The sequence below is a fragment of the Agrilus planipennis genome, unplaced genomic scaffold (genome assembly GCF_000699045.2).
Source record: "Agrilus planipennis isolate EAB-ADULT unplaced genomic scaffold, Apla_2.0 scaffold8, whole genome shotgun sequence".
In the NCBI taxonomy this organism is placed as follows: Eukaryota; Metazoa; Arthropoda; class Insecta; order Coleoptera; family Buprestidae; genus Agrilus; species Agrilus planipennis.
The window spans coordinates 2,707,129-2,729,388 of NW_020442461.1; the positions used below are offsets into that span (position 1 = coordinate 2,707,129).

Genomic DNA, 22,260 nt, shown 5'->3' on the forward strand with positions numbered 1-22,260 from the left:
AATTTGGAAAAACAGCGAAATTTTTATAATACGCTGTAGATGGCTGTCGTAATCCATAAATTGCGACAATTAGTTAACTAAAGGTAGCACTTACTAGCGATAACCCATTAAAAGGATCAGTCCCCAACATTGTAATCTCCAGCCGTTAAGACACATCGCCTTTAATAATAATGCAGCAGGTGCCCATAAACTAAGCCCACGGACTATTTAAAATTGCTGACAAAGCAGCCCGTTTTTATTAAAACGTTTACTAAAAATATTAATTGGTATTTTCTAAAGATCTAAGCCGTTTGTTGGACCGAAAAACTGATTTGCTTTAGCAGAAGACTCGCTTCCAACTCGTTACAGACTCAGTCTAAAAACATGTTCTTATTCTTAATTTCCCAGTTAGTAATAAAAATCTATACTTATAATGTAAACAATTTCTTATTATTATTATTTCTTAGCAGCTACAGAATCACTAGGTCTCAAACAAAACAAAACTAGGAAACCCTGGATAACAAACGAGATTGTAGGATCAATAGAAGAAAGACGGAAATACAAAAACAGGACAGATATAAGTCTATAAAGTGGGAAATCATTAGGAAGTGTGGGACAGCTAAGGAACAGTGGATTGATATGAGATGTAAAGAAGTAGAGGAAAAGTTTGAAGCAGTTAAAACGGATGACGCTTATAGTACAATTAATTAATAGGAGTTTTAGAGATGTAGGCAGGAGTCATTTTGATAGAAAATGAGAAAAAGGCAGATAGGTGGAAAGAATATTTAGAGAACCTATACGCAGGCACGCATGAGTTAAGAAGGAAGATAGTGTGGAGATAGGTGAGCTATGTTATGAGATAAGAGTTCGATGTAGAAAAGGTTAGAAATGAAGAGATATTAGAAAGAATCGGAGAACAGTGGACTCTATGGAAGTCAATCAAGAATAGGCGAGATAGGTTGGTAGGACACGTTCTCAGTTATGAAGGTCTAGTCAGAGACATATTAGAGCCAGAAACAGGAGTTAGGAGGGGTAGAGGTAGACCTAGATTAAATTACTGTTCGCAAATAGTTAAGGAGTCTAGTTTTAGGGAAATGCGAAGATTAGCTCAGGATAGGAAGGAGTAGAGGTGCATGTCCAACCAGTCTTAGGGCTGACGACCTTATGATGATGATTTCCTTAAACTGCTGCTTTCTAAAACATTTTCCTAAACAGCCCTTCCACATGGCTCTACCGCAAGACGGAATTTGCGGCGGGTCAATAAAATTGGCGTTTTTGGGCACCGGGAGTCAGTGGCTTGTATTTTCTGCTCACGTAGCCGTTACGTAAGTACACGAGACCTCGATCCCCATACACATACACAAAGGTACACATAAGGACCGTCCCTACCCACCACAGTTAAACCGCATATAATAAAGTCGGCTTTGAATATTAAATATGAATTCGACCAAAACACACACACATGGACAGAAAGCGCATTAAAATTTAGAAACGCATGAATTGAATATTTACGTATTACACGCCGTATTTTATATGAACGTAGTCTGTTTTGCATATTACAGTAAATATTTCTGTCGTAGTGTCCTGTGAATGAGAACAATGCCTGATTACGCTTAACATCCCGTAAAAACTTATTTAGCGGACGAATCGTTTACACAATACCCATGTCCGAATAATTGACCTTATTGTTATAAATAGGGCAACTTGCCCGTATATACGTATCTGTAGGCACATACAATGCAAATCGATGTATTCTAATCGGTACCGATCGTGGTCATCATTATTACGATGGGCCGCGACCCGTGCAAGAGGAAGGCGAAATTGAAAAAAAAAATTAACATTCAATGCACGCTGTCGGGACGTTTGTTAACGGAAATAAAATCTAATTCTGTTCGACGCCCTCGCGGGCGCTAAGCCAAACACCGTCTGAAATGTTAATGAAATAGGTACTTGGCAAACTTGTGGTGATGCTTGAATAAATTTTAAGGTAAACAGGTACCACCAATGAAACTGAAGTCAATATTATTCCAGGCAAACGTACAGATTCCGTAAATTGTTTTACACACAGTTTCGAAAATTATTATTAGTACGATATTGCATGATTACAATAGCTCCAAATAAATTCTCAATTATCATCGTCATAAGGTCATCAGTCTTAAGACTGGTTGGACACGTACCTCCACTATTCTGAGCTAATCTTCGCATTTCCCTAAAATTAGAACATCCCACATCCTTAACTATTTGCGAACAGTAATCTAATCTCGGTATATGTCTCTGACTAGACCTTCATATCCGAGAAGGTGTCCTACCAACCTATCTCGCCTATTTATTATTGATTTCCATAGAGTCTTCTGTTATATCTTTCTATATATCTGTCATAATCATTTTAATACAGCTTCATTTCTAACCTTTTCTATCCACGGTATCCTCATTATTCTCCTGTAACACCACATTTCGAACACTTCTAACCTTTTCTTTTCCGCCGCGCTCATCGTCCATGTTTCGCACCCTTACAGCGCCGCGCTCCAAACATACACCTTTAACAACCTTTTTCGAATTTCTAAATTAACCGTTCGCGAACATAGAAGTGAATTCTTTTTATTGAAGGCGACTCGACCCTGCGCTATCCTCTGCTTTATATTCCTACTACTCCTTCCGTCCTGACTTATCTGACTTCGTAGATACCTAAAATCGGCCACTTCTTATAATTATTTTGTCTCCTATCTTTCTATTCGCTCTTTCCCTATTTTTTCTTTCCTATCATCTGCAAATCTAAACATACAAATCTTTTGCCACTGTATATCTATTCCTACAGTTGTACTGTCTTTAATGATATTGATCGCTTCTTCGATGTACAGATTAAAAAGTAGCGGTGGCAGTGTGCATCCCTGTCTGACTCCCTTAATAATGTTTATTTCTCTACTTTGCAGTCTCAGCTCCATTACAAATTAATAATAATGATAAATATTCAACGTTTATTATAAGTAAAATCCTACGCGATCATCAAAGTTATTCTATATATTGAGCACTTTTACCTGCCGACTACAGGGAATTTCTTTACATAGACTTTCAGTTGGGTACCGTGGACAGTTTGACCATATTGTGGGAAGCACAGTTGTTATTGTAAATATATCAAAATCTTATTTGTTCATATTTAAGAAAGCAACAGTCAAAAGGCACTTCGTCAAGCGGCTTAGCATTCGGAAGGGCATTGATAGTTGATAGAATTTTTGATTAATTGCTTAGAATTTTAATACTACGGTAGGAAAAAGCAACAAAAACGAAGTGATTATGTTCTTTTGTATTGCAGTCGTCCAATAATAGGGCACGTTTTGACGAAATTTTTGTCAAACTCAAAACTCAAAATAATTTTTATAAAAAAATAAAGCAACCAGGTGCGATATGTATTTGTAATTACTTTACACATCTGGAAGTGTTGTTTTAAATTTTTCAATTCAATATGATTCCCCGTTTCCCATTCTGATAAACCAGCATATAGTCATATAAATTATGAAATAACTCAAATCGGTCTGATTGAACTGGAAACGTTCAAAAGTCATTAAATATTTCTGTTTTGAAACGTCAGCCTGATATGAGCCAGACCACTACACAGTCGACATGCCAGGGGATGGATTGATGTATGGGCAGGCACCCCACCGGCAACTATATTTACACCCCAGTCGGCTGAGAGTAGACACAACCAGTTTGCCTCCTACAGACCCCATTTGTGAAGGGCCAAACAAAGGAAAGCAAATAATACAGGTACCATACACAAGATTTTAAAAACATTATTAGAACTTAGAGCGAATTCTTATTAATGAAACTGAAATGATTTCACTACATAATACACTACAGCCAATGACAGTCTATGGTTTATTGTTTAAAACTAAATCCAATTGTTTGACTTGACAAATTTACTAATTATACGAGATATACACCTGAAAAATTAGATTTAAATCTTTCATAGATTATTTTTTATGCTAGCAAAAATACAAGATTTTTATTGCAACAAATTGTTACAGACTCATTACAGTGCATATTTCTAGATAAGAACAGAGTAGCATCAGATTGCAATAGTACGTACAGATTCAAAATTCCTGAAACCGAGATGCCGATCGTTCTCGACATTTATTGTTTAAACAACCAACGAGAAGCAAGGCAAACAGAAAAAAGAGAATAAGCAACGCTAGCAGACAAAATGGTGACACAATCATCTTGAGGATTTTTCGAAGAATTCGTTACGGCTCTGTGTCCTCGCAATCATGTTGCCGTGCGCTTAAATTTGATCGAAAATATTCGCTTCGATTTCGAAACAATCTTCCAGAGGAATTTAATTTAGCTGGTTCTTTGTCGCACATATCGCACAAACAAGAAAACCATTTGACACATTTTGTCGCTGTTCTACCGTACTTTACAGCCTCGATTCAATCCAGCCAGATATCCTTTTGGCTTTTTACCACATTAACCATTGAATTTAAATTAAATAAATCACATATATATCGTCAAAACTACAATACAATAAAAAAAATACCGACAACATGTTTCTTGTTATATATTTGTTTTAATTCAAAAGATTCTGTTAAAAAGCAAACTTAATAGAATATGTTTTACATTTATTGTGAAATATTTTTGAAAAATAATAAAAAACAAATTAGCTCAATAATAAAACCACTAAGAATGTGTAAAGTAATTAAGTTGTACTAGTTCAAAAGTATTTTTTTCAATAAAACAACGACTTTAAGTAAATTTTCTATTACAGATTAATAAAGGGCAGATTTTTCATTCTTAATTAATACCATTGTCAGTTTTAATTTTGAAAATTTATTGTTACATACAGTTATCTATTGTAAACCATTGTTTGTGCATTTTAAATGTCTTACCTCAAGAAATCTCTACTTACTAGAATAATTACTTAATATTAATTCAGTTGAAAACAACTCTACTTACTATTTTTTTTATTTTAAGAAAAGTAGGTATTGCGTTCATGCTTTCTAAAAGCTTCTTATAAATCCTCGGCTTCATGTTGTCGCTAGACCTCACGGTCAAGGCATGACGACAAGTTTCCTGCTAGAACCAGTTCAATATGATTTTTTAAACCAGTGGATATTAAGCGAGATGTAGGCAGAACTGGACTGAATATTAAATGTAGCAACTCGTAAAATTTATCGTAATAAATTCAGATATAATCTGTAATTAGAATTTTTCCGAATGTTTTCCATTACCTCATATTTAGATTAATAATAACTACTTTTTTTGTTGCACCATTAACATACCTATCAATTTCGATATTTTCGCATTACAAATTATCTGAAATAGTTCGTAACTTTGAGTCGAATAAATACAAAATTTAAAATTCACATGGTATCTTTTTATTAGTCTTTTATACAACTGGTGTAAATATACACAAATAATACAAAATGAATCATTAAAATAAATACGACTATTTACAGGAAATATACAAATCGAAGTTACACGAAAATTCGAAAAGCCTTTACTTTCTTTTTTTGTTCTTTAATTTAATATTATCATCATGATAATTATAGTAATTATAATTATTATTAATAAAAGTCTTAGTTACGACTAATCAGTCAGTTATATCACACGAGGTAAGCTTGCCCGCTGCCTCCTCCGGCATGGTGCATCATGACCTTAGGCCTCCACGGAGGTCCCCTTCGGCCGGAACCGCCCCTTTCTAGAGTACTATAATCTGAATCTATACTGGAATAGATGTGATCGGACAGGGGCCTGGGCTCTTGCATCCTGCGATTCGGCTTAGGAGATGGCGTTGCCGTGGTAGCCGAAGAATAATTCGCGTCGTCAACTTCCTGGGCGATTCCGGCACTGTACGCCGGCGGTGGGAACATCTGGAGACCGGGCGAAGGGGGAGCGGGATTTTTTATTTTCTCTGGATACGTATGATGGTGCGTGCCGTTGGCTACTACGCGCGAGTCGATCGTATAATTATTTATGTTACGTCGATAATTGGCATTAATTTTACTACGCGGCTCGACTGACGGCAGAGCGTACCTTAGTTTCTCGAAAAATCGCTTATCGTTCCATCGGATCCGATGTCCGGTTTTCAGATACGGTCGTAATTCGAGGTCCAGTTCGGCTTCTGGTATCGGGCCTTCTTCTAAAATGATGAGCTTGAACACTCGGCCCTTGAGGGCTTCGTGTAAAGCTTGCCTCAGTTCGTAACGCGACCACTCGGTCTGCAAGAAATTGCGAGTTAGCACTAATATCACCCTGCGGCTGGCTTCGGCCGCTTCCAGTACGGCGGGCGCGGCGTGTTGCACATACGCGGCATGAGGAACGTCTCTGTAGTGCAGACAAAGCTGAAACGTCGGCTCCAGTTCCGCCGCGAGCGACTGCACCACCCATTCTTCGTCTTTCGGACTGTAACACACGAAACAATCGTAGAGTTTGTCTCTGTCCTCGCACTGTTTTGCGGCCGTTGCCCGGAAGCTGCACAAACGGACGCCGTAGCGCGAGTACAACCACACCCGTGCCGAATCGCGGAACGAGAACCACAATATCAGCCCCAAAAGGATCAGGAGCACCACGCACAACGACACAACGGCCATCGGCAAATAGTCCGATACGAACATGCTATCAATTACCGAACCTACGGCATAATAATCGCTACACACGGTGCTGTTCAGTTTAATTTCGCGCACTTGCGGTGGACTAGAGTCAACGTTTAAACACGTGATGTCCATAACGTCTCTTACAATGGCCACGTTATCGTTTACCCACAAAGAGAATTCTTGCAGAAATTTACACCGACACGACCACGTATTACCGCCGAGTGTGACCTCTGCGAGTCGCTTGTTCATACCGAGTTGCCATACCGGAAACGTAACCAACTTGTTGCCATCTAAACGCAGAATTTCCAGGGAAGTAAGTGACGCGAACGTCATATTTCCTACGTTCGTGATCATGTTATTTTGTAGGTAAAGTTCCTTCATCTGCGACAAACTTTCGAACTCGTAACCTTTCAACTCGCGTAAGTTGTTCTCTTCCAGGTGTAGGATTCGTAATGCGTTAAGCCCGTTAAAGGTTCTGTTCTGGATCGACTCGATGCCACTGTTATTCACGAAGAGCACTCTCATATTTTTCCGACCGATGAACACATGATCTTGCAATTCTGTGAGATTGTTGCCGTCCAGATAGACCTCGGTTGCGTCCATGGGAATGCGTTGCGGTATTTTGTTGGTTTTGAGATTGGAACAGTCCACGATGTTCGTATTCCACGTTTGATCGTGATAACAGGAACAGTTCTGCGGACATGTCATCTCGCAATCACATGCGTCGTAGTCACAACAGTTGCAGAGTGTGAAGCAATGCGTTTCGTACGAACATAGAAAGTCACTAGTTTTCGCCGTCAGTAGTGGCATTTGAGTCATTCCTCTGGAATATGTCATGCTGCACATTATGTTTTCTAAATCCATCACGCGAGGGTATTGTCTCGTATTCGACATGTTGTTGATAAGTTGTAACCATTCCATTGAGCAATCGCAATAGAAAGGGTTGCCGCCGATGTAGATTTCTGGTAGAGTTCGGTTAGAAGACACCGGCGATAACCTCAGGGCGTTCAAGTCCAAGTTTACCAAGAAATTGGCGTACATGTCGACTCTCACTAAATTCGTCTTTTCTAGGAACGTGTTTGGATGTACGGATTTTATAAAATTGTTATTGATAAATAATAGTTCAATGCTGTTCGGTATGGACATGGACGAGATGTCGGTTATCCGGTTGTGACTTGCGTCCAAGGTTTTGACGCGTATCTCTTTTTGAATTTTGTAATAGTTGGCGAGGTGTTCGATGAAGTTCCCATGAATATCTAACCACTTCAAATTGCTCGGAATAAAAGCGTAATCGAACCATACGATGTGGTTTTTCGAAAGATTCAACCACAAGAGGCTCGCCAGCGTTGCGAACACGCCGTTTATGTCGAACAGATAATTTTCGTCGAGGCGAATGGCTTCGATTTGTGTGTTGCGGTCGAATGTACCACGTTCGATGCTCTGCACCTTGTTTTTTGCTAAATTCAACACTTGCAAACTAGGCAAATCCCACAACATTCCTTTCGTTAGATTCCCGATGTTGTTATCGATCAGTCGTAACCCAGTCAGCTGATTTAAATTTTTAAAGGAACCGTTGTGAAAATCGCTTATTTGATTTTCACCCAAGTCCAACGTTTTCAAGAAAGACAGTTCTTGTATAGCTTCAGGAACTTCTTCGAGTGCATTGGAACTCAAGTCGAGCTCTTTCAGGTCGGAGCAATTTCGGAATGCTTGGGGATCGATGTTTAGAATGAGATTGTTGTTAAGTGTCAATTTACTCAAAACAAATAGCCCATTGAATAGAAGCGGACCGATTGTATTCAAGCGGTTTTCAGCCAGATTGAGAGTGTGCAGGTTGTAGAGAGGTAGGAACGCGTTGTCTTCGATGAATCCTATCGAATTGTTCTTTAGATCGAGAATCTGGAGGAAGAATAGGTCCTTGAATGTGCGGCCATCGATCCGGGTTAGGGCATTGTGCGATAAATTGAGAACTATTAGCCGTATCAGGCCGATAAATGTACCAGCATCAATATGGCTGCTGGTCAACTGGTTTCCCGATAAATCGAGAACAAGCAGCTGCTCCAAACGGTGAAAAAGACCTTTAGCAAGAGAAAATAACGAATTGTTCTGGAGATGTACTTCGCGCAATTCTCTCGAGCCGGCAAATAGTCCCTGAGGTAGAGATCCAATTCTGTTGTTCGCTAGGTTGAGTACGCGAAGGGATACCAGACCGTTGAGGGCTTCCCCGGAGACTTCACTGATATTGTTAAATTTTAGATCGAGTGTTTGGAGACGACGTAAACGCGAAAATCCAGACCCTTCCGGTAACGAACTAATTTCATTGTATGACAAGTCTAATATTTGCAGGTCACTGTTGCTGCAGTCCGTTTTTGACGAGAATTCACCACCGAAACCGAGCCTTTCCGCACTTCTGATCCGATTCCGGGTCAAGTTGAGATTGTGCAAGCTGGGCAAAGAACAAAACACTTCTTCCGGAATATTTCGGATGTTATTGTATCCCAAATCCAAAATTTGCAGCTCCTTCAAACCGACAAAGCTTTTTCCATGAAGTTCCAATGATTTCGAGTTGCTCCATTCCGCGTTGAAAGTGTTTACAACAAGTTTACGGAGATTCTGCAAGTTTTCCAGCGAACTGGGTTCAACTGTGAGCAACTTGCAGCGGGATATTTGAAGATCTTGAAGTTCATGTAATCGTTGCAGTCCTTGTGACGGAAGCTCGCTGTCGAAGAAGAGCACATCGCTGCACTGCAGCCGCAACTTCGTGGTTCCTTCCACTGGAAGCGCACTTAAATTTGTTCCACTTCCGTCGAGAGTTCGAAATTTACAAGTGACCACAATTTTACCAGGCGAAGAGTCTTTGTTATCGGCTGACCACGTACACTGTTCCAGACCTTCCGGTTTTCCTTTTGCCAAAGTGAACACCATAAACAGGACACTTCCCAATAATTGAATCCACATGTTGGGAAATTGTTGTTACGGGAATCTGAAGTATCCAACTTTCAAAAACTTCATACCGCAAACGGGTACTACCGCCGTTAAACTTTCAGTAACAACTTAACTTTGCACATATTCAGTGATTCTTTTCGTATTCGGATGTCACGACTGTTTCGGCTAACATCTGTCGAACAACTGAAACTTTCTGCTACTGCCGCGCGAGAGAGGACCGAGTCGACTTTCACGATCACAATCGACTCGAACACGGCACAAAACTAAACCGACTCCACGAGCTTACTGCGGTATATAGTCCTTCGAGTTGAGTGAAAACTGGCGCAAGCGCCCTCTAGGAAACTAAACGAAAGTTCGACTTGTTGCCGTGAGGATCGAGGGCGCTAGCAACTGGAAGATGAAAAACTAATGGTCAGTGGAGATAGAAAACGTAACGTGTATTAAAGATTAACAAAGATCCCGACTGCTTAGAATAGGAGCTTTTGTTGTCCTTACTTTGAGAAACAAGTAAACGTTCTTACCGGAGAACAAAAGTGAAGATTAACACGCTTGACAAAGGGTCTTATTCTGCCTTCGCTACTTAACTTCTAGGAACACAGATTACCCGTGTAGGTTTGTAGGTATATTTAGTACAATGCAGATGCGATTTTAACTTTTTTTTGTTGGAAAAAGTAATTCTTACTACCTACAGGATGGATCCTAGAATCGATACAAGGTTTTAGGGTTAAATCTAAAATTTAATCTTCGTCTAGTGTATTAGTAACCTATTATTTTCGTTCCTATTGCTTTCTTCTTCGGATTTCAGCCTTTTTTTCTTAAGGATGTTTGGGAGATACAATCGGAGACAAGAGTACTACATAAAATTAGAAATTCGTGATTAATTAGGTTTTGCAGCATATCATAAGCTAAATAAATACTATCTATATTAAAAAAAACTATACGGTTTGAGAGAAAATTTGGAATTTAACCAAAAACTTTGAATAAAATAAGAAATAACGAATAATATGGAAAATTTTTAACTGACTTTTGGCAGTGAATATGCTTTGATTTCAACTTCGAAACAAAAAAATATTTAGTTTCAATCTCTATTAATAATGAGCGTAAAACTTTTTAATATGTTTAAATAATAATTAAAACTTTAAAATTGCATTTATTTCAGACAATTATAAATATTATCATTATATTATCAAGTAAAAACGAGATTTTCAGCTAATTTTTCATTTTTTCCTCGATAACCATTTAGTGAATTTGAATAACCTTACGCTAAAGTGATTCTCCAGAGTTCAAGTTACTTATTATAAAAGTTTGAAATTTCTGGTAGCTTTTTTTCTGTTAATAAAAATAAATTTAATCTGTTCGGTTAACGAATCTCCATAAAATGACGTGTAAAATTACAATTTTTTAAAATTTCAATAACTTTTTAACGGTTTAGTGAATCGATTTGTAATTTTTACAGGACTTTTAGAATTGAATGAAGAACGTTCTTCCAAATTTTTAATTTTTTTTATTTGTTTGATATACCTCCCAAACATCCTTAATATTTTTTTTTTCTTTCGTTTTGGGATTGTTTAAATTTTTAATTAAAAGTAGTGAGTGATAAGATATGAGACTATTACAAATCCAATTTGTGGCATGTAAAAAGCCACGAAGAATTATTTCATTAATTCTTGATAGGTATAGTTCGAAATAAGAATCGTTTCCGTTTTTGTATAATATACGCTTACATTTCGTCACCACAATGGGACAATTTTTAGAGAACTAAGTTGGTTGAGAAACAGATAAAGTGTCCTGTTTATCTGTTTGCATTGTTCGAAAAGTATACAGCATTGTACTTTTTGCAGGAAGCATGACAAAAGGCACTGGCGTAAGATTACATTGAAATCCGATAAGAGGCTTTCGTGTCGAACGTTTAAAAATGTGTAAATCTTTGGCGTTAAGAACAAAACTAAAGAAGGCTTGCGTTTCCAACAACAAAAGGGTTAAACGGAATTGCTTATTATAATAACAGTTAAGACACGACGCTTTTACAAACGAAAGCCTTTCAGCAGCTTTCAAATAGAAATAAATACGATACTTTTTGTTAATGGTTCTTTGAATGCAAGTAATAAGATACCTACAAACGTTTTCTGGCAAATGAAATTTTATACAATTGAATTTTGATTGAAAACATGAAAAATATTTTGGAAATTGAAACAATTAACAATGAATTAAATTTACATAAGAAGATTTAAAAAAACATTTACCCTTTAGTGAATATATTCAATGTTGAGACTTTAGCTAACCAACTTTTGGTCGTTCAACATGACCTAGGATTAGAAGTTAAGGTTTTTCACTCGGATAAGTTAATTTTTGTAATGATACGTTAGTGGTCTTTTTCTTCCGCATCATCTCATAATTATTATACACTGCAAACTCTATATAACGACACTTAAAGGACTGAACATTTTTCGGCGTTATAAAGAGTGGTAGTTAAATGGAGAAAAATAAAAGATATTATTTTACTATTCTATAATAATATGCATTTACCAATATAGTACACATTTTGCACACGAACATTATTATTCGTACAATGCGTATAGCCTGTTAACTTCGTCTGATGGTTTTTGCTGCTCCAATATTTTAATTGTATTTTGTTACGTATCTTACTCATAGCTTGAGATACTGCTGGATCAATTTGATTATATAAAAAGTATTTTTTTAATAGTTTCGCTGCATCAAGTGCTTGTTTGATGCTTGGTGGAGGGACAGGATCGTCTTCTTCAACAACGTACACAGCTGCAGTTGTTATCTATTTCGGCAACTTAGAAAGTATTGCTTAATGCTTTATAATGCCGCATTGTTGTCGTTAAATAGAGTGAGCGTGACGCTATATAGAGTGTAATATTGTATATAAAACAATGTAAACCAACCAAAGTCATGCAATTTCGACGTTTTAAGGAGTTTGTCGTTAAATCGAGTGACGTTATAAAGAGTTTACACTGTACTTATTAATTTATCATCATTACTGTTGTTTTTTTACCATGATTGAGTTACCTGACATTACAGAATTATTCAATTCCATTGCCGGTACCCATCGGACCTTAAAAGAAGTGCCGGTGGGTGCCGAATCCAAATCGGGTACCCGCCTCAATTCTGCATATATTTGTTTTTGTGTTATTGTCCGAAATTATCAAATTAAATTAAAAAATCCAATGTAACTTTATGTCCAAAATAAAAAAGTCTATCTCTAATCACTTATGGTAATCCAAAACAATGAACAATTACAATTTACTTGTATATCTAAGATGATTTCTTGGAAATCCTTAAACAGAAACCGGAGAAAAATGTCGCTGAAATCACTTTGCGGTTAATGATTCATGGAGTATATAAATTCGATATCTAACATCAGAAAATTAGGAGACAAATTCTATGCAAATTAGATGGTATTATATTGCAAGCCGTAAACGGTCCATTCGGAATTAACAAACGACTTAACAATTTCAGGAAATTCCAAGTTTTGACAACTGAACGTATGGATTCATTAACGCAATCATTTTCTCTAAACGACCATCTACCTCGTTTCAGACTATAATTTAGTCCAGGCGCCTTTTCGTGGTAATTTGTCGATGACTAATTATTCAAAGTCTGGCAAAAGGATTTACCTTTACTGAATACTATTTTAATCGACATCATACGAGTCAAGTCTATTCTCTACAGTCTACACCATTAGCGGTTTCTTATTTTTTTCGGGCATGGAACCCTAACTTTTCTTAGAGGAACCCCATCTCAGAAATAAAAAATTAATAGGCAATAATTTCATTTTTAATATCCCTGACACCCTAGTATTTGCCCTATCGGAACCCCTGTGACCCTTGCATGGAACACAAAGGGTTCCGCGGAACACCATTTAGGAACCACTGCTCTTCACTATATTTAAACGGAAAAGAAGCCAGTAATCAGGGTTCCGTGATTTAGGCACATCATAATATAGAATTTAAAAAGCCAATTATACCTTTATTATAGATTTAATATTTACGGCAGAGCGTACCTTAGTTTCTCGAAAAATCGCTTATCGTTCCATCGGATCCGATGTCCGGTTTTCAGATACGGTCGTAATTCGAGGTCCAGTTCGGCTTCTGGTATCGGGCCTTCTTCTAAAATGATGAGCTTGAACACTCGGCCCTTGAGGGCTTCGTGTAAAGCTTGCCTCAGTTCGTAACGCGACCACTCGGTCTGCAAGAAATTGCGAGTTAGCACTAATATCACCCTGCGGCTGGCTTCGGCCGCTTCCAGTACGGCGGGCGCGGCGTGTTGCACATACGCGGCATGAGGAACGTCTCTGTAGTGCAGACAAAGCTGAAACGTCGGCTCCAGTTCCGCCGCGAGCGACTGCACCACCCATTCTTCGTCTTTCGGACTGTAACACACGAAACAATCGTAGAGTTTGTCTCTGTCCTCGCACTGTTTTGCGGCCGTTGCCCGGAAGCTGCACAAACGGACGCCGTAGCGCGAGTACAACCACACCCGTGCCGAATCGCGGAACGAGAACCACAATATCAGCCCCAAAAGGATCAGGAGCACCACGCACAACGACACAACGGCCATCGGCAAATAGTCCGATACGAACATGCTATCAATTACCGAACCTACGGCATAATAATCGCTACACACGGTGCTGTTCAGTTTAATTTCGCGCACTTGCGGTGGACTAGAGTCAACGTTTAAACACGTGATGTCCATAACGTCTCTTACAATGGCCACGTTATCGTTTACCCACAAAGAGAATTCTTGCAGAAATTTACACCGACACGACCACGTATTACCGCCGAGTGTGACCTCTGCGAGTCGCTTGTTCATACCGAGTTGCCATACCGGAAACGTAACCAACTTGTTGCCATCTAAACGCAGAATTTCCAGGGAAGTAAGTGACGCGAACGTCATATTTCCTACGTTCGTGATCATGTTATNCCCATTGTATTCCCTTTGACAGTTTCCGTTGTCAAAAGTTTTTCAAAGTTATTGAAAAATAATGAAAGGTGTATTCGACTAATAATTATCTGCTAGTAAATCTGTGGCTCACAATAAGGGATTCAATAGCAAGCTATCAATAAAAATATAAAAAGAAACGGCAATTATGATTACTTGATAGAATTAACATGTTGTTAGACAAAAATATAAAAATCTAACAAATTTTAATTATAGACGTAGAATCATGTGGTGAATATTAAATAAAATAAAACATTCATTTTCACTGCAACTCATATAAAGACACAAACTTTTCAACTAACCCCGTCATCAAAAAACTTGCTGAAGTTCGTACATTTTTATGAATCACCTTCCTATAATTCGACTCCAAAGTATAAGAGGAAGATGCCGATAATAAATACAGTTCCCCACAGGTCTGTCGTCTTTCCTAAAATGTGGTGTAAATCATCAAGCGGCTGGCGATCGGATCCCACCATAAAATCAAACAGAAAAAAAATGTTTCTCATCGTTCAGGTAAACGCGTTAATAATTCAGTAAAGTATTATTTAATAGAACGGCATAACAAATGAATGAATAAAAAATCATGCTTAGTCACATTTTAATGTGATGAGTAAACGTTGTGTGGAATGTACTGAGCACTTCACCCATTAAACAAAATTATTTAGAAGTAGTCATTACATTAAAATATTTCAATTTTACTGTTACACAATTCTATCAGGTATTGGAATTGTAGCAACTGATGCAATTACGTTCAATCAATTAAAATGGAAACTGGTTTAGTTTATTAATTGCCATTTGCATAATTTAGCACGGTTAAGAGGTATTAGTACTTTTCATTTATTCTATAATTTATCAAAGGAAAAAAATTGAAAAAACATTCTGCTCAGACTAACTGAAATTATTTAGGTCTATCTTAAAAAAATTTGTATGAGAAGCTCTTTCTGTGTTTCTTGGCAACAAATTGAAACTTCAATGGCACATTGTGTCTTTTGTACTTTTCTTTCTAATTTTTAACAAAAGAAAATGAAATGAGACATCATCAACCAAACAAACGAGAAAAACGTTAACGAGCTACTGGTTGATTGTAGGGCTTAAGACTTTTTTACTAAAATAAATTACAAGAAATCAACTAAATTGAATCGATACTTTGTAACCTTCGCAGACTCTCATTCCTTTAGTTTTCTTTTTTATTTTTCTTGAAAAAGTTGTACAGGTAAGCGTGTAATTATTGTAACGCAATAGTTTCTTACCATGTACTCACATAAACAGCCCATGTATATTAGGCTGTGCCAAAAAAACTCGATATTTTTTTTTCTTGCTCTCCGCTCAAAATATCGTAAAATATGTCTAAACAAATATCCTGTTAGAAGCGGAGCTCATAATTTCAATTTTAAGAGGTCCATCATCAAATCTGAAATTTTACCGTTTAAAAAACACAGAAAAATGATTTTTTTACCGTATTTATTCTTACAACCCAGGAAGAAATTTTTTTTCTATAAAATCCATGGCTATATCTTATAGTACACTAAATTTGGAACAAAAAATCTCATTGAGCCGAATTTCCATTTTCATTATTTGGTTTTTTTACAGAGCTTTGAAATCAAAATTTACCGTTTTTTGCTTTTTTCAGCTAAACTATTAAAGTTAGACGAAAAAGTTAAATAGCAATATTGTAGATTATTTGATGTCCTACAAAAAAGTTATATACATATTTTTTTGTATCGTCAATACTTGAAAAGTTACAGGCGTGTAAAGTCATTATTTTTGTATTATTAACTTTTTGTAAGTAAAATATTGATGTTTGCACAAAAATCCAATAAAAAATAATGAAAATGGAAATTCGGCTCAATGAGATTTTTTGTTCCAAATTTAGTGTAAGTACTATAAGATATAGCCATGGATTTTATAGAAAAAAAATTTCTTCCTGGGTTGCAAGAATAAATACGGTAAAAAAATAATTTTTCTGTTTTTTAAAAAGTAAAATTTCAGATTCGATGATGGACCTCTTAAAATTGAAATTATGAGCTCCGCTTGTAACAGCAGATTTCTTTAGACATATTTTACGACATTTTGAGCGGAGAGCAAGAAAGAAAAAATATCGAGTTTTTTTGGCACAGCCTACTGTATTTATATCTTTGGTAATATATTACAATGGTAAATGCAGGGTCAATAATTCTCAAACGCCCGTATAACAAAAATTAATAAGATAAAGGTATAAAATAATCTCAATTAGTTATTAGCATTGTTCTTTTGTTTACGTAGGCATGTCGTTGAATAATTGACTCGCACACTTTCTCGATAATGTTTTTTTGCAAACAAGGATTACCTCACGTACGATTGCTTTTATCGTTATAACTGTAACTCAGCGCATGTACATAACTTTGCTTTCCATATTTACTTATGCACTTATTCGCTCCTTTATTAAAAGCGGGTGTCGACTTGAACCAGTCGCAGTTGTCGTTATTTTCCAGTTTACTTTACAACAAATTGAACGAATTAACCTACTCAAGTTTCACACACACACTACTACGTTTATTGATAATAGCCTCAGTGGCGGTGCAAATTTCCTTGTACGCTTTTCTGGGAAGACACCAGAAAAGCATACGAAAACACTAAGCTTAATGTTAGAGGTAGTTTAGAATCTCATGGGCCATTATCTTGAGCAGCTCAATGGCAGTTTAGTGTCTTAATTTCAAACGTCGACTTGTCGTCCTGCCCAACAGTCATTTAAATTTATTACACTCCATGGTTTTACTCGAAACATCCGTGTGCTTTTAAAAAGTGGTCAGTGACCTTTTTGCTCAAAAATTTCACAGAAGTACATGTATACTTCATTTACTTTCTCTAGCGATGTGCCCCTTCCAATGTCTTGGATGCGCGCTGGCAAAATCGTAGGTAGGGAGAAAAAAGCTCATTATACTCTCAACTCTTGCTCATTAAACATACTTTTTCATACAGTACATGCCAAAAGTTTTGTTCAATCATGAAAAGTAGTGCGAGTCGAAAACAAGCGTTAAAGCCTGTAATGTCTTCAAATATAAATAAACATCTCGTTGATATTGTCAGTAGTAAATGGTACCAATAGCAGCACATTTGAGCAATACAATTGCAGTGGATAAAATGGTCAATTTTTCCGAGCAGTACTGTACGGATTATACGCTCCTCACCGGTTAAGAGTTTGGGCGAGAGTTGTCTCCTTCCTTTTCTGGCCTAGTGCTGTTCTTTTCTACTTTGCGCCGGTCAAACTGAAGGTCACGTCGCTACAGAAACTAAACGAAGTATACTTGTTCTTACGGCACGGGTGACCAATCGTCCCGCACTCTTTTTCGCGAACGTTGAATACGAGACTTCAGTTTAATATATCTATAGATGTTTATATTTCATAATAGACCTGATTTAGGCGTGCACCCTTGTGTCGCGCCACTGTATAATCAATTACAATATACATAAGTGTCATGTGTAAAAGCTTCGACATGTCCGCGTGTATTTAACATCGACACAATTAAAGAGCCAACGAACTTTGGTATAGGCTCATTTTATAGTTCATTAATTTCCCGATTGGCTGACATTGTTCCTGTTTATTGCACTTCCTATTGACTCTATTAATAACACCTTTCCAAAGACTAGACACGGTTATCTAACGTCCGTACCTGTGTACATGTACATTCGTGTTGTATGTGTGTATTTGTATGGGTGTGTGGCAACGGCGAAGACACAAGCGGTGGTACCTGAACCTGGTCAAGGACCAACATGTATCCGCTAATCGATAATGCCGTCAGGGAATAATTAAAACTTCAATAAATATTTTATTTAAATTCTTAGACTACGAATAATTCTTGGCGTCTTAATTCTGAGGAAATTTTAAAATAAAATGCTAAAAGAATGTAACATTACAGTTTCCAAAATTACATGGGGTTCTATGAAACTGAACTAAAAAAGAAAGCGTATACATCCCGTTGACAGTTACCCTTAGCAGTCCCTTTGACAATTCCCGTTCTGTTACCATTGATAGTTTCCGTTGGTTATTCCCGCTACCACTTCCTATCCACAATTCCCGTTAATTGTTCTCGTGGGCAATTCCCGCCGTCATCCGTACATTGACAGTTCCCGTTGACAGTTTCCGTTGTCATTTCCCGCTATCAATTCCGACCACCAGTTCCTGTTGAAAGTTTCAGTTGACAGTAGCCCTTGACCGTTCCCATGGATAATTCCCGTTAACAGTTCCCATTGTATTCTCTTTGACAGTTTCCGTTGTAAAGTCCTGCTGTCAAATGACAGTAGCCCTTGGATCGTTCCCGTTGACAATTCCCGTTGTAATTCGTTGTCAATTCGCGTTAACAGTTCCAATTGACATTCCCTGCTGTCAGTTCCCGTTGGCAGTTCCCATTGACAGTTCTCAGTGTTCCCGTTGACAGTTTCCGTTGTCATTTCCCGCTATCAATTCCGACCACCAGTTACTGTTGAAAGTTTCAGTTGTCAGTAGCCCTTGACCGTTCTCATGGATAATTCCCGTTAACAGTTCCCATTGTATTCCCTTTGACAGTTTCCGTTGTCAAGTCCTGCTGTCAAATGACAGTAGCCCTTGGATCGTTCCCGTGTACAATTCCCGTTGAAATTCGTTGTCAATTCGCGTTAACAGTTCCAATTGACATTCCCTGCTGTCAGTTCCCGTTGACAGTTCCCATTGACGGTTCTCAGTGTTCCCATTGACAATTTCCCTTGTCATTTCCCCCTATCAATACTGGCCCCCACTTCCGTTTGATAGTTTTAGCTAGAAGTACCCCTAGGACCGTTCCAATTGCTAGTTCCTATTGTTAGTTCTCGTTGACAGTTCGCCTTTACAGTTCCCCTTGACAGTTTCCCGGGACAGTTAACAATGGCAGTTGCCATTGACAATTTCCGTTAACTAAATATAATTATTATTTGCTTCTGAAAAGAGTGCAAGCGGTAAGATAATTTTAAGAAAATAGGCTGGCGCATTTTCAAGAAGACTAATAACGAAAATAAGTCATTTCACCTGCGATTATTTTTTGTGCTGTCTTGTCAAAGAAAATCGTTTTTTATACAGGGTGTCTCACGGACATTGCCATATCCTAATGGGTGGTCACCGTGAGACACCCTGTATAGATATGTAGTTGAGTAGCTGGATAATAATTTTATTATGCGAATATTTAATTAACGAATGCGATACGCCAAAGTTTACAATTATTGTCTGCGAGCATCTCCTCGTTCAGTTGAAGAATATACATATGAATAATCTACAAATGTATATATAATATTTGTGTTGTAAACCGTAGAAGCTTGGAGTCATTTCAATAATTTTTAATACGCCCCGCTGAGCAAAAATTCTAACTCATTAGCATCGGACATCAGAGTCTACCTGATGCATCCAACTGTATTCATTAAATAAATAATTGAGAATCTATCCAGTACCTACACATGTTTATGAGTAGGTACTTTTGAAAATCGAGTTATCGTCTTTATACTACCTGTATTTACAGAGGCGTACGTTGTATTTTATGTTATGGAAATACAAAAAGACAATTTAAACTATACAAAAGATCATCTACGACTGGACAGCATATAATTTTCAAATGGATGTTACAGAAATAATTTAACCAACATTTGAGTAAATTCACTCAATGTCTCCACAAAAATATTAGGACAAAAATACGTTAAAACTGCTCAAAAGAGAGTCTCCAATAAATAGATCGTTCTGTCTAATGACGCATATAACTTACACCGTAAACAAATGTGACCTAAGGAGGGTTTCAGCCCTTTTAGCTGCCTTGCAGGTACACCACTGATAATTTCCTGATTATGATTACATTAGAGGATGTCGTTCGTCGGTAGTAAAATAATCTGCTACGAAGTACCTGATCCCCTACGTGGACTCTTGTCAAAATACTTAACTCATTACACTAAACAACATGTAAGTGGAAAAAGTATTATTAATTGCGACGTCGGACTAATAGATAGGAAACCCCGTGGATATCAACTTGAATACGGTATATTGCATCAGGTAGGATTATTTTAAAGGAATATTCAGACAAGTCTGTCTATGTCAACTATAAAATGCAGGTAATAAAAATATCAGCATTAGCAGCCAAGGCAATTACCACAGAGCAGGTACTATATTAAATGCTGTTGTAAACAAGGCTTTAGAAAATTGTCAATCAGACGGTCATTATAATAAATAGGATAAGTATTCCATTTTCATTAGATAAAAATTATTGGATGGGGTTTGTTGAAACGCGTAATAGGTTTTTTATGTGAAATAATTTTGAGTGTACTGCTCCATTGACAAAAAATAAAAAAGCTTATAAATAAGGGAGAAAATATCGTAAGAAAATCAGACGAAGTTGGAATCGGAAGCCAGCCCTGGTCGTGAATTGGCAACTTGGCGATACCAATTAAGCAACTACATCAATGAAAAATGTATATAGTGACGTTTATAGAACGACTAATAAAGTAAAAATCAATAGCTTATTACTAAACTACTAAACATAATAATCTTTAGACCCCCATTACAATAACAATTAACTAAATAACTACTTTTTTCATCGCTAATAGTATGCAGTATTATATAAGGTACACCTCGACATAACATTAAGAATACAAAATACAAACGAAATATTCATACAACATGGATGCTGCAGCTAATGGAATGCGGTGTTCCAAATGGTATTTCCCTATGTGATTCTACCAGGGTCGGACTGAATCTTAAATGTACATTCAAATACGTTTTACTCGAATTTTAGGACCACATAATCTTTACTTATTACCTCTTGTAAGCTTGCTACTTATTTCAGAAACACTCTGTATATACATTTCCATGGTTAAAAGCATACTAATTTCCTAGAGATTCTATATTCTATTAAAAGAAATAGTTATATCAATTCATTCCAAAAACAAACTTACATAATATCAAAAGTTATCTTTAGATTCTATACAGGTAAGTTACACAAATTCCACGATAACTTTCAACTTTGTTCAAATAATAATCATATTACGTATATGAAAGAAACAAACATCAAACAGGTATCGAAACGTGGGTGTAACCAAAGGACCACCTTTATTTATTTGTGTCACATTATTTGCAGATGAAATCTTTGTTTGTTCCCCTCGGGTGATTAGAATTTTAAATTATGAGTACCGAGAATAATTTATGGATGGGTGCGCAAAACAATCTCCATACGATCAAAAGAAAGCGTAAACATCCGATACTTATGCGGACAATTTGAAACACTTTAAATGCATTCGTGAAGTAATTAAACATGTAATAAATCGTAATTAAAAATTGTTACTTTATTGAAAATTAGGTACCTAGACATAGATTTAATATTAAATGTAGAAAAGTTACGTGCTATGAGCTTCAGCCGAAAGGGAAGGTGCCCAAAAAGAGAAATCATGGACATTAGAAGAAGCAAAAGAGTTCAAATATCTAGCTCACACATTTGCAAAATACAATGGAGATGAACAACACATAAGAGAACCATTAGGAATCATGGCACAAGTATGGAGAATTGGAGAAAGAACATTTGGAGAGGATTTGGAAAAAAGAGTGATGATGGTTCACATTCTGGTGAAGACTAGTTTTATGTAGGTAGTTGAAATCTGGGGACGCCAAAGTACATTGTCTTGAATCATCATCATCATCATAAGGTCATCAGTCTTAAGACTGGTTGGACACGTACCTCCACTCTTTCCTATCCTGAGCTAAACTTCGCATTTCCCTAAAACTAGAACAGCCCACATCCTTAACTATTTGCGAACAGTAATC

General features: G+C 37.1%; 1 protein-coding gene and 1 long non-coding RNA gene across 2 annotated transcripts in view; both read right to left on the reverse strand.

Annotated features, from left to right (window-relative positions):
- Positions 1-22,260, reverse strand: part of LOC112906514 — a 122,631-nt gene that overhangs the window by 89,269 nt on the left and 11,102 nt on the right. The gene's annotated exons all lie outside the window — the stretch shown is intronic.
- On the reverse strand, positions 5,381-9,779 carry LOC108734056 (toll-like receptor 7). Its single transcript, XM_018465446.2, has one exon. It carries the CDS (start codon positions 9,522-9,524, stop codon positions 5,577-5,579), a length of 3,948 nt encoding a protein of 1,315 aa, XP_018320948.1. The 5' UTR covers positions 9,525-9,779; the 3' UTR covers positions 5,381-5,576.